The 15818-nt window shown below is 54.7% G+C and overlaps 1 protein-coding gene across 1 annotated transcript in view; it reads left to right on the top strand.

Moving 5' to 3' along the window:
- Window positions 1–15818, top strand: part of Tmod2 (tropomodulin 2) — a 33167-nt gene that overhangs the window by 3341 nt on the left and 14008 nt on the right. Inside the window, exons 2-7 of the mRNA XM_004639052.2 lie at window positions 4388–4616; window positions 5785–5941; window positions 8559–8681; window positions 10309–10395; window positions 12902–13032; window positions 15411–15518. Of these exons, the coding sequence (XP_004639109.1) occupies window positions 4491–4616; window positions 5785–5941; window positions 8559–8681; window positions 10309–10395; window positions 12902–13032; window positions 15411–15518 (732 nt within the window). The 5' untranslated portion in view covers window positions 4388–4490. The remainder of the gene's footprint in view (window positions 1–4387; window positions 4617–5784; window positions 5942–8558; window positions 8682–10308; window positions 10396–12901; window positions 13033–15410; window positions 15519–15818) is intronic.

Genomic DNA, 15818 nt, shown 5'->3' with positions numbered 1-15818 from the left:
AAAAAGAAAGGTCTTCCAATCTTCCACGTGGAAGAGGAGCCGGAGAGTCTCTGACTGGCATTGCACACCATGGCAGTACCCCTTCCGCAGCAGTCCATGTGGTTGGGCCTGCCATCCTGGGAAGGTTGGGGGTGCCAGTGCACATGGCGCCCGTGGGTCACAGCATAGCACAGGTCATGGTCACAACCTAGCATGGAGACAGGTGCCAGAAGGAGACAAGTCAGTGTCAAAAGGCACATGAGCAGGCAGAAGGCAGACCGCACACAGAAGACCAAAAGTAAGAGACACAGCGCAGGTCAGGAGGTTCCCAGAGGGGGGCCGTGGGGAGCCGGCTGCAGGGACAGGAGTTAAACCCAGAAAGGGCAGGTGCTACCAGGGAGCATGAGGAGGAAGACAGGGTTAGAAGTGGGGACTCCAGACAAATGGGGAGGAAGCCCTGGCACAGTCAGAGCGCTGCCCCACCCCCTGCCCAGGCTGAATGGGGGTCCAGGACACCAGCCACACCAACACACTGACCCCCACCTCCAGTGTCTGCCTCTTGTACGCAACAGAGCTAACAAGGAAGACAGGGACAGAAGACCCCAGAGAATACCCTCCCCCCAAAGTGCCCGTAGCTGCCTTAGTCTCAAGGCAGCTGTCACTTGAGAGCTTATAGGTGTGGAGCACTGTGCAGCCTACAGACAGCACCCCTCCAGCCTCCGCTGCGCCTTCTGAGATAAGCACAATCCTCTGCCTGACCCCAGGGCCCTGTCACCATGGGCCACCCAGCCACATTGCCCAGTGGTGGTACAGCTGTCTTGTGTCAGGACTCTGATGTTCCCTAGCGATACAGTTCTCGGGACATAGCCCTGGAGAAGCAGCAGTGCCCACCCTTTCCTCTGCTGCTTACAGACGAAGGGACAGTGGCCAGGGGAGGAGGTCGCTTCTCTGCAGATACTTCCCAGAGTATGGCAGGAACCATTTGGTTGCTTAAAACAAAAACAAAAAAGAAAAAGAAAAACACTTGACAGGCCCATCTTCACACAGCTTGAAGTCAAAATGCAGGCCGTTGTTTTGCCTTTTTTTTGTATTGGAGTTCAAACTCAGGGCCTTGCGTGCACTTATGCCACTGAGCTATCTCCCCAGCCCAGCTTTGAGTTTTTGAGACAAGGTATCACTCCATAATTCAGGCTGGCTTTGAACTCACCTTGTAGCCCAGGGTGGCCTCAAACTCACAATGATCCTTTTCTCTAGAATGCTGGCGTGACAGATGTGCACCACCACACCCAGTTCTTTGTTGTTAATCATATTTATCTTACCAGCATCAAGAAATATATTAAGAGAGGTTGGGGAGATGGCTCAGTAGAATAAGTGCTTCCCTGGCAAGCTCAAGGGCCTGAGTTCAATCCCTGGTTCCGCCAAAAGAGAGAGAGAGAGAGAGAGAGAGAGAGAGAGAGAGAGAGAGAGAGAGAGAGAGAGAAATTAAGTGTACAGGATCCATCTGTGTTTTGTGGGTAGCTACACTGACAGCTGATTTTGTTCTAGTTTACTAGTTTTAGAAAATGTGAATTTGGCTCTTATGAAAATTATAAAACAAATGTGGACTGTTGTGGATCCAATCGCCTGGTAATGGACCAGCTGAAGTCCTGAGTCCCAGGTGCCTTGCCCTGGCCCATGTTTGTCTCTGTCAGAACCAGGCTTGCCTAGGTTTCCTAGACATGGAGAATAGGGCAGTTTCTGCACTGTTCTGCCATTAGAAAGCCTTTCACTAGGGTCTTAAGAGCGGCTATTTTTTGTGGGAAAGTCTGATTGGACATCGGGGTTAGTGGATAGGGGCAATTCCTGAGGCTTCGGTCCTGTCCCCGTGAGTGGGCAGGGCTGATGGCTGGGCACCTCCTGTGGTATCTGATTTTCCTCTTCCATGGCAGTTATACAAATAAAGCAGTGGAAAGAGAAGCTAAGAAAGCCTCTTGGTTTATTTTCTTTTCCTGGACTTGTATTACTGGATAACAGGAAGAGTTATTTAAAGGCCCAAGCCATCCTACCTTTTACTTTAAGTCTTTTTTATTATTATTATTTTTATTTTGAGGTGGCAAGGTAACTCAGTGGACTAAATGCCTGCTTAGGCAAGCACAGGGACCAGGGCTCGATCCCCAACACCACATGCTGCACTGGCCCTGCCCCCCAGGTACACTGAGCTGGTCACCAAGACTGGGCATGGTGGCACACACCTGTCATCCCAGCGCTGGGGAGGCTGAAAATAGGATCACTACGAGTCCTAGCTGCATAGTGAGACCCTATACCAAATACATTTAAAAAAAAAAAAAAAAAAAAAGTTAAATTTTGGACAGGATCTTACTAAGTTGCCCAGGCAAACATGGAGGCCTGCTGCACAGCCTCTCAGTGCTAGCATCTCAGGTGCACCCCTACCCCCAGCTCCACACAGGCCTGCAGCCGTAGGTCCCCTTTTCCTAACTGGTGCACTCTCTTGCCCACTGGGCTGCTGGGAGCCTCAACTGGCAGGGGCCTGGCTCACAACGTACCTTAGGATCCTTTGCATATTGAGCGCTCGCTGTGGGTCAGACTCCCTGCAAACCTCACCTTCGGGGTCGGAGAGAGGAGGGCAGACAGAGGTGGCCCAGACCTGTGAGCCGGAAGACCTGGGAGTTGGCTGGAAAGAGCCACATCTTTCTCTGCAGTAGAGCTATGTTTTTAGGAAATAATAACTGGCTCCTCCCTCGTTCTTCACATCAAAGCTGTGCTCCAGGGGGACACACCTGGGTCTGTTTGTCTTTCTTTCCACTGCCTTGAGGCCCATCTGTACGGTGGCAGGACATGGGCGCTTTCCTCCAGTGGGCACCCTCGGCTAGCTGAAGTCCAGGCTCGGTTAGAACACAGGCTCTCCCCGGGACAGCAGCAGCATCTGGAAAGGGTGACGTCCACGTCTGGAAAGGGAGGATGTCCACCAGAGTGTGTGGAGTTGAATATGCAGCTCTGAGGGCAAGAAGACTGCAGACAAGAGGAGTTACAGCAGGGCCGCACTTTGGCGTGGCTAGAGAAAGAACCCAGTCTGTGACGTCTGTGGAGGGTAGCAGAGAGCACGGACAGTCACCAGGTTGGTGACAGAAGCTGCGCTAAGTCAGGGCGAAGAGTGACTCCTGTGGGCTTCAGGGGCATTGAAAGCCCCCTGGCGGATGTGGAGGCGGCAAGGGCGGCAGGACAGCGAGGGCAGGGAGGGCCTGGGCCTGGGCGGGCAGGGAGGGCCCGGGCCTGGGCGGGCAGGGAGGGCCCGGGCCTGGGCGGGCAGGGAGGGCCCGGGCCTGGGCGGGCAGGGAGGGCCTGGGCCTGGGCAGGCTCACCCCCGGAGCTCAGCGCCTGCAGCTGAGTCAGCTGCACCTCGTCTTTGGCTGCTTCCTGGTCCCTACCCTCGCAGAGGCCAGAGGTAAATTGTGCCTTCCTAACTCAGCCAGGGACAGTGTGGCCCTGGCTGTGTGGCCTGGGCACCTCAGCAAATGTCCCAGTGGTCTTCACACCCACTCCGCTCCAGTACCTAACCCCCAGGGGCTTCCTTGAGGCCTCTGTCGGCCTCCCACTCCACCACACTTAGGCCCTCCTTCATTGGGCTCCGCCTGCCCCGCACTGACCCCCACAGCTGTCTCAATTCCTCCCTTCCCTTCCAACAAGAGGCAGCGCTCACCTCTTACTTATTTTCCATCTGCCAAGAGCAGGCCTGCAGCACATCTTTATTGTCTCTGAAATCTGCTGCGAGGCACTGAGAACAGTGTTCAGTTTAGGTGACAGCTTAGGAGGAAAGTGGCACAAAAAGAGTCAGGGGCTGCCAGGAGAACAGCCACGGGGCCCAAAGAAGTGATAGGGCAGGAAGGCGGAAGAAGCCTGGAGATGGAGGGGAGAGGGAACAGCGGGAGAGCTGTGACTGACAGGGACTTCAGTGTCGCCGGTCCGATAGCAGCCGCGCCTGACGACTTCCCGATACCCCTCCTGAATGAGACCACTCTTTCCCCACATTCCCCCCCTGCCTGGAAAGCCTCACAATCATGGCCTTGTCCTCACAGGCTCTGTGGGCTGCTGACAGAAGAGCAGTCTCTACTCTGGGCATGGGCAGGCAGGCCACACGGGTCACAGCTCTGTGACCTATGGGGACATGCATCCCTCCCCTCAGCATCATGCTTCCTCTGTAAGGTAGGAATAAGCACCCTGTGCAGGCTTCACCCTCTGTCTGAGCTGCTGTGAAGATAGAGGAAGTAGGACCATAAACTGATGTGCAGCCCCGTGCAAAGCTGTCAGGCTGTGCCGACCATGAAGGTCTTGGCGTCTTTCTGTGGAATTGTGTTCTGTGGACTTCCCAGACGGTGCGGCCACATCTCCTGTTTCTCTGTGCTGTTTTCAGGAGAGTGACTGTTTCCGTCTTTGCAGAGGTGCTCTGAAGCTCAGACAGCTGACCCTCGACGGGGCGGGGGGGACACAGTCCCCAAGAAAGGTGTGAGACAGCGATGGCCCTCCCCTTCCAGAAAGAGCTGGAGAAATATAAGAACCTCGACGAGGACGAGCTCCTTGGCAAGCTCTCTGCGGAGGAGCTGAAGCAGCTGGAAAATGTTCTCGATGACCTAGATCCTGAGGTTGGTGTGCAGAGTGCGTGCAGGCAGTCACGGTGGCGCGAGATGACAGTGACATGGTCAGGGGCCTGGCCAGCCAGCCGACCGCGGACTCCCTGCAGACGCAGGCCGGGGCTCCCTACGGCTGGGGTCGCTCACTTTCACAAGCTCATGGAGAGCCTCACAGGCCCTATAGCTGAAAGGCCAGTGTGTTTCTCCAAAACCAGTTTGATGAAAATGAACAAAAATACCTCCCACTGGCTGAGGCAGGAGGAACCTGATGTAGAGAGAAAAGAAGGCAAGAGATGTGACCTTACAGGGGCCTTCGGTCGCCCCACACTGCTTGCCACAGAAGCCCTCCAGGAAAATTGTATTATTTCTGTGTTTCAGATGAGGAGACAGCCTTGGAGAAGAATCCACATAAATCCTCCAAGCATAAGAGGCAGCATTTTAGGCAGCCTGACGCCCCAAATGCTGATTTTTAGAAAATATCTCATTTCTTACAAATGCCTCAGTAACTTGAAGTCTTTGACAGCCCGGAGTGGCTGGGTTACGGTGACTGAGAACCCGATAGCTGGAATGTAAGCAGGGCTGGCCGCGCGCTTGGGTGTTCTGCAGAGCTAAGCGGCGTGCTCCGAGGCTTGTTCAGCGGGTGCTTTTCTCCTTCCTGCTGGTGTCGTCCTTGACTGAGAAGCATTCAGAGTCGTGCTTCCACTGGAAAGATGTAACTGAAATGGAGCTTTTTATATGGCATTCTGCTATGCCACGTACTTTAGGGTTCATATTTACTTATAAAAAATACAAGTATCCTGTTTTCTCTTTTTAAATCAAGGACGGACTCTCAAAGCTTACTGGAGCAGAGGTCCATGTCTCCCATGGGACCCGCCTGCCTACTTCTGCAGGAGGCAGTTAGCGTGGGGCTCCTTTCTGGAGTCCCCCCTGACTGCCAGGAGCACTTTGGGCCCTCACCTGCCAAACCTAAGTGCAGTTACAAAGAGAGAGGCCTTTGGCCACCTTGTGGAAGTTCTGCTCGCCGAGGAGCTCACTGGGAGCCTCCTTTCAGCAGGGGATAAGGGACATGCAGGGTGTCAGAGCTGCCTGGCCTGCACAGAGGCCCCTCTGCCTGATCCCCGCTTCAGGCAGACTGCAGACAGGGAACACGTCCTTCGTGCTCACACCTCTGTCCCCACAGAGCGCCACACTGCCTGCTGGGCTCCGGCAGAAAGACCAGACGCAGAAGGCAGCCACCGGTCCCTTCGACCGCGAGCACCTCCTCTCGTACCTGGAGAAGGAGGCTCTGGAGCAGAAGGACAGGGAGGACTTTGTGCCCTTCACCGGAGAGAAGAAAGGTGAGGACCCCAGGCGGCACCCCAAGAGGTCACTGTGCTGGGCCTCCCTGGAGGTTTCAGGGGGGACTGTGCCCAGAAATGGGTTTCCAAGCGTCACATTTTCAAGCCGTGGTGGTGTACCTAGGGTAAGCATGCCACTGCTGTTTGTTGTCACTGAAAGCCCAGAAAGAGTCACCTTCACGGGCCATAGCCTGTCCAGCAGCAAGCGTGGCCCAAGGTAGAGCCTGGCCTAGCTGAGGACTGCCTGGGTGGGCTGCTCTGTGGGTTGTGAGGGCGCTGTGCGTGGGATTGGCAGGGGACAGGAGAGACGGGGGGAATTCGGTGTGCTCTCTACTTCCTTTGGCTGGGAACCTAACCTGCTATGAAAAGCAAAGCCTGCTCATTCAGAAAATCAGAAGAGTGGCTGAGTACAGGACTGGGCAGGAGTCCTGGGGGAAGCGGGGAGCAGTCCTGGGCCTAGCTCCCATCTCACACGCCCAAGAGGAGACTCGGAGCATTCGAGGCAGAGTCTTCCGCCCTGAGCAGAGCTTCCTGGACCCTCGCTTTGCCCCAGCCCCTGGCACCACGCTGGCCTCAGGCACCACAGTGGGCAGCCAGCACGCTCTTTCAGTCACTCGGGCCCACTCCGCACAGAACTGAGCGCCAGGGCTGTGACCATGGCCAGGAGCCCTGGGCTGCCTTCAGCCCTTCTCGGCCCAGGCCGTGGAGCGCATGAGGGTTGGGAAGGCGGCAAGGGCCAAGGATGCTGCTCCACGCTTTGGCCAGAACTTGATGGTTGAGCTTGAGCTGGGACCCAGAAACTGTCCGCTCTGGCGCCCAACTCTCTGCCTCCCTTTGGAAGGAGAGTAGCTATCGGTCCCCACCCACACTGGGCATGCTGGCCCTCACCTGTGAGCCCAGCTACTCAGGAGGCTGAGGCAGGAGGATGGCAAGTTCAAGTCTAGCACGGGCAACTTAGCCAGCTGCTCTCTCAAAATAAAAGAGGGCTGGGGATGTAGCCCAGGAAGAGGGTTCAAATCCAGTACTGTAAAAGAAGAAAATCAGTCTGTCAAACTTCCAGTGCTACAAACAGTGACCTGGGCCCACAGATGCTAACAGGGTTTTAAATGACCCCAGGCCAGCCAGAGTCTACTACTTAAAGTACAGAGCAGATCGTGTCACCTCTCACAGTCCTACCCCACAGTCCACACCTTCCCAGACCTGCCGGGCCTCCTGCCTGTCACACTGGGCCCCTGGACACGCAGCCCTGGGCTCCATCCCCTCACTTCCCATCTCAAGACTGGGTGTAGACGTCATCGCCTGGCCTCCTGGCCTCTCTGTCTGAACAGAGTCCCCTTTCTCCCGAGCGCTGGGGTGACTGCCAGGGCGCGACAGCACCACTTGTCTCTTGGCGGGGATTCCCAGTGGGCACACGGGGTGGACCCTGCGCTGCTGAGAACACTGCCGAGAGGTGAAGTTGAGCAGCGGCAAAGTGCATGCAAGCACGACCAGGATCATTTTGAAAATGCAAAGCTGTTTCTTTTTTCTTCTTCTTCTTCTTTTTTTTTTTTTTCCTTTTTCTTTTTGAGATAAGGTTCTTGCTAGGCAGCTCAGGCTGGCCTTGAGCTCACTTTATAGCCCAGGCTGGTCCCAAACTCGCAACGATGCCTCGGCCTTGGCCTCCCCAGTGCTGAGATTACAGGCATGTGCCACCGCACCTGCCTGCAGAGCTGTTTCCGTGGCAGCACAGTGGAAATGACAATGTAAGATCTTCCTTCGCCATCAAGCACCAGGCAGAAGGCTGCGCTCATGTGCTTGGGGCCAATGTCGAGGTGGCTGGACAGTCTTGTAGCAGCGGCGGTGGTGGCTGGACTCCATCAGCCACTGTCCCTAACCTGGCCACTGTTGGGCCACCTGGGCCCTGTGTTTCAGGCCCTCAGACAGTGCAGGAAGGAAGAACTTAGGAACCTTGTCATGAATCCAAAACAAAGACAAGCTGAGCTGGAGTGGGTGTTTCCGGCGGTAGATGCTCTGAAAATGGTGTTTGAGAAAGGCTGGTCCGTCTCCTGGCCAGGTGCTTATCTTCCCCCGTGCTCCTCCATGTCCCCTCCTGGGAGGTGGTGCTGGGACAGAAGAGAGGTGTCTGTCAGCAAGGAGCCCCTGCCAGGGTGCCCAGAGCAGTGTCCTTCTCCCCACTGCAGGTGCCCCCTTCTGCTGGCTCCTGCTCCGTGGTGGAGCTGTTTGGCAATGTGGTTGCCGTCAGGCCACACAGGCTGGCTGGGCTTCGAGGACAGGGAGTCCAGGTCTCAGGCTGCGGCATGGGAGAGGCCCAGCTGAGGAGGGCACAGGACAGGGACCCCTGCCGGGCCCTGATGGGGGCACAGGTGCCACCATTTCCCATTGTAAGGACCATGGGCTCAGATTTCTGGGTGGCGGGGCACAGGACTCATCTTCAAGTGCTCCAGCCTCTGACGGTGGGTTCCTGGCACAGGCTGCACCCTGATACTCAGGAACCTCGATGGGTGCCAGCCGCGTTCTTGGTCCAGGTCGCCACGGCCAGAGCCGCGTTGCAGTGCTGGTGCCCACCGCCCCTGCCCCCGTAAAGCTCAGCATCCCGTGTTTCTTCCCCTGATTTAAGGGAGAGTCTTCATCCCCAAGGAAAAGCCTGTGGAAACTCGACAAGAAGAAAAGGTGACCCTGGACCCAGAGCTGGAGGAAGCCTTGGCCAGCGCCTCGGACACAGAGCTCTACGACTTGGCAGGTGGGTCCCGGCGCGCCCTGACCCCCACACTTCCCGCCTCTGTGCTGGATCATTCCCGGCTCCGCCGCTCTCAAAGGTTCCACATCCCATGAGCAGGTGCCCTGGGGCCAGCCCTGGAGTTCCTGGGACATCCTGTCCTCCTCTGGGCAGATCCAGGGCAGGACTCGAATGCCCAGGAGATGCCTGAGAAAGGAGGGGGAGAAAAACACCGATCACCCAGATCTGAGTCCCTGCAGGGAAACCATGGAGACAATGCGGATGGACACCACCCTGCTTGCCCTTACGCCGCCTCCACCATGTCAGAGCTCCCGGGAACTCAGGCGCTCAGGAGGTGTAGACAGGAAAGAGCTCGCGCACCGCCAGGCATAGGAGACCCCACGAGTAATTTGTCAGGGTCAGCCCGGGTCTCTATGGCTACACCTCCCAAGCTGGTCACGGGCCGGAGGAAACTGGAAGCCTGCTGGTCTAGAGATCTGGTTCTTTAAGTATACAAGGCAGCAGCAGATCCAGTCGTAGAAAAAGCATCAAACAAAAATTAAAACTTGGGCTGGGTGTGCACCTGTGATCCCAGCAACCAGGAAGGCTGAGGCAGAACGGAAAGCTTGTGCCCAGGAGTTCAGGGCCAGTGCAGGCAACACAGCGAGTCTTCAGATGTCAGAAACTAGAAAGGAAAGCTGGGCACGGTTCTGCACACCTGTGATCCCAGTTAGCCTGGGTGGAGCCAACAATCTTAGGCTTCTCTGATTCACACAGTGGAGACTTCCCCAGCTGGCCCTGCCCTGCCGGTGCTGCATGGTGCTGCCCCCTGGTGTGAGCTGCAGATATCACAAGACGTTCACGGTTCAGGCACCGACCGCCCTGGGGCCCTTGCCCTAGTCCCACCCTGAGACACTGAGGGCCCGGAAAAGACCAAGCCTTTTAGTACGGAGACACAGGCAGGGAGGCTTAAGTGGAAAAGGACCGTGGCTGTTCTGAAAAAATTACATGCAATCATCTATATAACGCCTTAAAAATTAAGACTCACTTGTAGCGCCCAGCAACCCTGGTGCTAAGGGAAATGGTCAGACCCACGTGCCTAAACTCCGCAGGGCTTCTCTTAGATGAGCAATCCAAGCTGTAAATAACTGAAAGAGGGAAATAAAAGATGACAGGAAACAGGGACATGGGACACTTGCGGGTAGGGAGGGGCCCAAGAGACAGGAGAAGGGAGAAGGGATGGCAGGAAGCAGAATTAGCGTGTCCCCGCACGGCCAACTCCCTGCAGCGCATGGGGCCCTCACCTGCCACACACAGACTGATGAAAATTTTAAAAGTTGGAGGAAAAACACTTTGACTTGTTTTACGGAAAAGAAATCTGAATGGCAGAGTCTCCTAACCAGGGCCTGGGGAGTTTTAAGTCGTAGGGGACAGGACAAGACCATTCCTTCAGGGCCCCGGGGGACTCCACACGTTTCCACAGGGAAGGGCGTGCATAGCTGGCAGGTGGGAAAAGGGCTCATAACGGGCCCCACGCGCCACTGTGTGAGAAAGGGCCTCAGAGCCCACACGGAGAGCTGCTCGGGGGACACGATGAAGGGACAGCTTGAACGTCCCAGCTAACTCTCCTCTGCAATGCCTTTGTCCTCAGCCGTCCTCGGAGTGCACAATTTGCTCAACAACCCCAAGTTTGATGAAGAAACGGCCAACGGCAAAGGTGGCAAGGGGCCTGTGCGCAGTAAGTTGCCGTGGGCCTGGGCTCTGTGCTCTCCCGGGGCGGAAGGCCGAGCGGGGAGGAGCTGGTGGCTCCAGCTTATCCCCGGGCACTGTGACGAGCACCAAGGTGTTCTGCCCAGAACACACACTCTTGGTCGTCTGCTCACCCAGAAGGGAGGATTACCGCTCATGGGTTGCCTGGTCAGCCCCAAAGGCCAACGAAGTCAGCAGTAGCCAAGGTGGAACGTAGGTGCGGCAGCTGGCCACGCCCCTCCCTGGGGGGACGAGGGGCTTCTTGTCTCGCTGGCATACTTGTCCCTGCCCTCATCCAGGGAGGATGAGGGTTCCTGGCACAGCCAGTGCTAGTCCTGAGACCTTGATGTGTGTGCCAGGAACATTCTAGGCTTAGTTAGGTACAGAGGTGAGCCCTGCCCAAGGAACCCACCTGTCCAGGTGCGACTGGGCCTTCCACCAGGCGTCGTGGCACCTGGCGGCCCAGGGCCGGCAAGACTCCCAGAAGATCACCGTAGCTCCTCTCATGAGGTGTGGCCAAAGAGTAGGACAAATGCTTACATTTGCAAACATTTATTACAGTAAAGAAGCACTGGCCATGAGTCCTCCCCGCCCCGCCAGCCCACTCAGGGCACCGTCCTTGCCTCCGCCTGCAGCAGCCCGGAAGCCTCCTTTCCTGAGGGGCTCTAGGTGTGCTGTCCTGGCCTCCTCGACATCCTGAGTGGACTCAAAACATTGCCCTTTTATGGCCACTGTGACTGAGTGGCATGGTGCCGGGTCCAGTGAGTGAGGTGGAGGAGGACGCACCACCGTTTACGGGGGCTGCCCTCCTCTTGGGCAGCACGTGGCGGCAGCAGTCACTGTACGTTTGATCCACCTCGTAAGGACACGTGGGAAGAACTCCAGAGCTGATTTGAAACTGGCAAGGCCCACAGGATGAGTGCGCTCAAAGCAAGGGGGAGGCTGGGAAGGGGACTCGTGACAGTGTGTCTGTTGCTATCATAAATCTTGAATTGAAATAGTTTTTTGATCTGCCGTCACAGGACTTACATTTTACCCTTTAAGCGCGACTTGGAGGCGCTCTCCTCTCTCAGGAGGTGGATTTGTGATTACATCACTGGCCTCTTTTCAAACTGTGACCTCTTTCAGGATCTGTTTACCTCGCTCTTCTCATGACCGCGTGGTGTCCTGTTTCCTGATCATGCTAGAATGTAACAGTTTTCCCTTGCTGAACATTGGTTCATCGTGTTCTGCTGTCATGAGGAACACACCAGGAAATATTCCCAATACATCCTTTAGGTAGTCAGCCTGTTTTTTTTCTTTTTTCTTTTTTCATGTGTTTAGTGCAGGATCTACAGGGTCTTACTACACAGATCGGACTCGTTGTGATCCTCCTGTTTTCAGCCTCCCAAGCGCTGGGATCACAGGCGCATACCACCACGCCCAGTCTCAGTCACTGTCTCAGCATGCCCTGGGGGTGGGGCCGGCACAGCTTGCAGGGGATCGAACCCCAGTCGCTGCGTCTGCCTAAGCAAGTGCTTTAATCCGCTGAGCTATCTGGCTGGCCCAGCCTGGTTCTTCTGCAGGTTGGACTTCTAGATATAGATTTGGTTGGTCATATAGCACATTTTAAATGTTGATAGATGATATCAAATTACTGATGGGTGTGGTGGCCAATGCCTGTAATCCCAGCACTCAGGAGACTAAGGCAGGAGGAAGATTACAGAGTTTGAGGCCAGCCTGGACTACACAGGCAGACTCTGTCTTAAGCAAAAGGATTACTGTCCCAAACGCTTTCATCAGTTTACTGTCCCACCAACAATACATGGAGATACCTCTCCCATCATTGTCGCCAACTCGATCATGTCTTTTACATTTGTTGCTAATGAAATAGTATCTCGGGGCCGGGGAGATGACTCAGTAGAATAAATGCTTCCCTGGCAAGCACGAGGGTCTGAGTTCAATCCCTGGTTCCACAAAAAAAAAAAAGGATAAATAGTATCTCATTTTCCATTTTGGAGCTTAAGTCCTTACTACAGTTTTAGTCTTCTTGAATGCACTGTCTATTTTTAACTGTGCTGCTGGGTTGCAGTGCATGTCAGGTTGTCGCCCTTTGTGTGTTTTCTGTATTCCACACATTTTCTGTCATTGCTTCTGTGACATCTTCCCTTCTTCTCCATCGCTTCCTCAAAACTGGAAACCAGAGAAGGTCAGGTTATGATCAAGAGGCTAGAGGTGCGTCAGCACTTGGAAGATCAGAGCCAGGCGTGGGGCACACGCCTGTCATCCCAGCACTCGGGAGGCTGAGGCAGGAGGATCACTGCTAGCTTGACGCCAGCATGGGCTCCATAGTGAGTTCAAGGCCAACCTGAACTCTATAAGGAGACCCTGTCTCAAAAGAAAACAAACTATAACTCAGTTCTGCCCTGCACCTGTGCCTGCTCACCTGAGCGTAGGCTCGATCCCTGATACAGCAAAACCAAACCAAACAAATAAAGGTAAAATCTGTGTTGCAGATGTGGTGAAAGGCGAGAAGGTCAAGCCGGTATTTGAAGACCCTCCCAACCCCACCAACGTGGAGGCCAGCCTGCAGCAGATGCAGGCCAACGACCCCAGCCTGCAGGAGGTGAACCTCAACAACATCAAGGTACCCACGGTGACAGCGGCCTTCTGCTCAGCCCCTCCACCCGCTGCTGTGGCACCTTCTGCAGCCCTCTCTAGTCACAGATTTTTTTGTTTGTTTGTTTTTTGCTTTTTTTAAATTTTTTTTTTAGTTTATTATTTTTTTTTTTTAATTTTTCAACAAATAATACACTGCATATATTCTTCTTAGTGGTTAATTGCTGTACAAGATGCGGACTTGTGATCCTATTTACAAACTCCATTAGAACAACTCATTCTATTCATTAACAGAATGTAACTATATATCTATCCCAACCACTTTGAATACACAGATACAAAATGGACATTCATCGGTATACCCCATTTTTTCTAAGTTCCGTTATTGAATATTATAGGTGTGTAAACTCAGCAAAATATTCTAAAAGAGTCCAGTAGCCCATAATACCATTGGGTCTTCTGTTTAACTGGCAGTGTCAGAAATTATTGACCTGAGTCCCCCACAGCTCAACTTAACAGCATGGCTTTATTTCTTATAATTTCGTCTTCATACTTTTCTGCTGGATGGTTAAGACCAAGGTAAAGCAGGACCTGTGCAACAAGAGTTGTAGCTTTTTGGTCTGAGAAGGTCAGTGAAATGCCCTCAGGATTTGTCCTGAGATCCTGTACCTCAGATTGTAGAACCTTTATCAGTGCAGCCATGTGGATGAGTCACGGCCAATGCTTGGCCAATGTCTAGTCACAGATTTTGAGGCACCACATCCTGGTCACAGAAGTAGACTTTTAAAAGAGCAGTTTCTAGGATGTTCTGAAAACTAACAGCCAGAGGCCATGTTATTTCATGCAGCTTTGGCCGTCTGGAAAGTGCATGGCTTCGGAATCGCTGAGGATCACAAGGCGAGAGACAGGGCTAGATGGGCCTGGCCACGGCCTGAGGACTCCCGCCCCAGTGGCGCTCGGGTGGCCGTCAGCAGTGTCCCTGGAAGCCCCCACAGCAGCCTCTCGGTGGGCTGCCCACTGTCCTCACACTGAGACCCCGCGAAGTGAGCCTGATGCCCCTTGCATCCTGGTCTCTGAGATCTGAGGTTGTCACATTGCTCTCAGAGGAAGGGGCCGTGTGTGTGCACGCTCACACATGTGCAAACACAGACATCTCTAAGGCTTGTTCTCTGCGTCCTTCTGGGGCAAATCCCTAGCATCCAGTAACATTTACTGAGTACTCGGATGTGCTGTAGCTTTTGCTTGAATCCATCGTCGCACTTAATCTTCATTGAAGGACATCAAGATTTTAAGTTGGTTGGGTCACAAACAAGCCCGTGGTGTGGCCAGGACTCTGTGCCCCCCGCTGGGTCCGTGTCCCTCCCTCCTAGAGCCAGCGCTGTGCTGAGTTCATAAGAGACAACCAAGTAAGGTCCACTCGGCCTGTGAACACTTATGTTAGGAGAAAAACACTAGCAGACCACCGCACCCTGGTGGAGGGGCCTGAACACTGCAGCTGGAGGGAAGAAGAGTTGAGCGCTGCCGGGCATCCAGGTTGCTGCCGGGCCGAAGGTGAGGGCTGCCCGGGAGAAAGGGCTGGAGGCAGGAGGCAGGAGGCAGGAGGAGAGCCAGGCTAAGGGTGCGGAGGAGCGGAATGGCACGCAGGCCTGCCTGGCTAGAATCTAGAGAATGGAGGCGGAAGGGGCTGAAGTGGCGTGCACACGTGCTTGCGTGCATGCGTTCGGGTTAGGGAAACCGTGGAGCGCCACTGGGATCAGTTCACCTGTTGGACACTAAGAGGCGCTGTTGCCCCCGGATAGCCCGGCTGCGGCGTGGAGTCCCGGAACCTCTCTGTCCCCAGGGCTGTGTCCTTAGCCAATGAAAAGCTGAACTTCCAAAAAACAAAAGGGAGATGGCTCAGTAGAATAAGCGCTTCCCTGGCAAGAGCAAGGGTCTGAGTTCAATCCCTGGTTCGGGGTGGGGGGGGAGTTGTTGCTCCCTGCTTAGGCAGAACGCAGGGGCGGCCGGGTTCGATCCCCCGCGTGCTGTGCCAGCCCTGCCCACGCACGGGGCATGCTGAGATGGTGACTGACACTGGGCATGGCGGCTCGCACCTGTAATCCCAGCGCTTGGCAGGCTGAAAGCAGGAGAATCAATAGGAGTCCGATCTATGTAGTGAGACAGTGAGACCCTGTAGACCCCGTATCCTCTGTATTAGATGCGCATTAAAAAAAAAAAAAAAAAAAAAAAAAAAAAAAAAAAAAAAAAAAAAAAAAAGGTCGCGGGTCTCGGGGCAAACCTCAATGGTAGAGTGTGCTCAGCATGCGTGAGGCCGGCGCCGCACGACACGCTCCGTTCAGGCCCCCGGCCCCGGTGTCGGCGCAGAACGGTCACTGGATAACCCGATGGATGTCCCCTGTGCTGCAGAACATCCCCATCCCGACCCTGAAGGACTTCGCCAAGGCGCTGGAGAGCAACACGCACGTGAAGAAGTTCAGCCTGGCCGCCACCCGCAGCAACGACCCCGTGGCCATCGTGAGTAGACCCCTGAGACTTCGGGGTCCTGGGTCCCCAGGGCAGCTCAGCCCCACCCACCGCTTGTCTGCAGGGTCAGTTGCCAGAGGCAGGGCATGTCCTAACCCTGCCCTGCTCTTTCCCGAGGGAGAAACAGGATACATTTGGCTGAGTAATGTGCTTGGCCACCCTTTCTGAAATGTTTCCCTCCATAGTAACATTCTGTTAGCAGTATTGGGTAATCTGACCCCAAAATCCTATAGGAGCTTGGTCCATGTAAATATGTTAAATCACATTTTATTCTAATATGAGAAATTTCAG

Source organism: Octodon degus, unplaced genomic scaffold (genome assembly GCF_000260255.1).
Source record: "Octodon degus isolate 3935 unplaced genomic scaffold, OctDeg1.0 scaffold00105, whole genome shotgun sequence".
Lineage (NCBI taxonomy): Eukaryota > Metazoa > Chordata > Mammalia > Rodentia > Octodontidae > Octodon > Octodon degus.
Note: the sequence above shows the minus strand (reverse complement) of the source record. Positions and strands in the feature narration are given on the sequence as shown.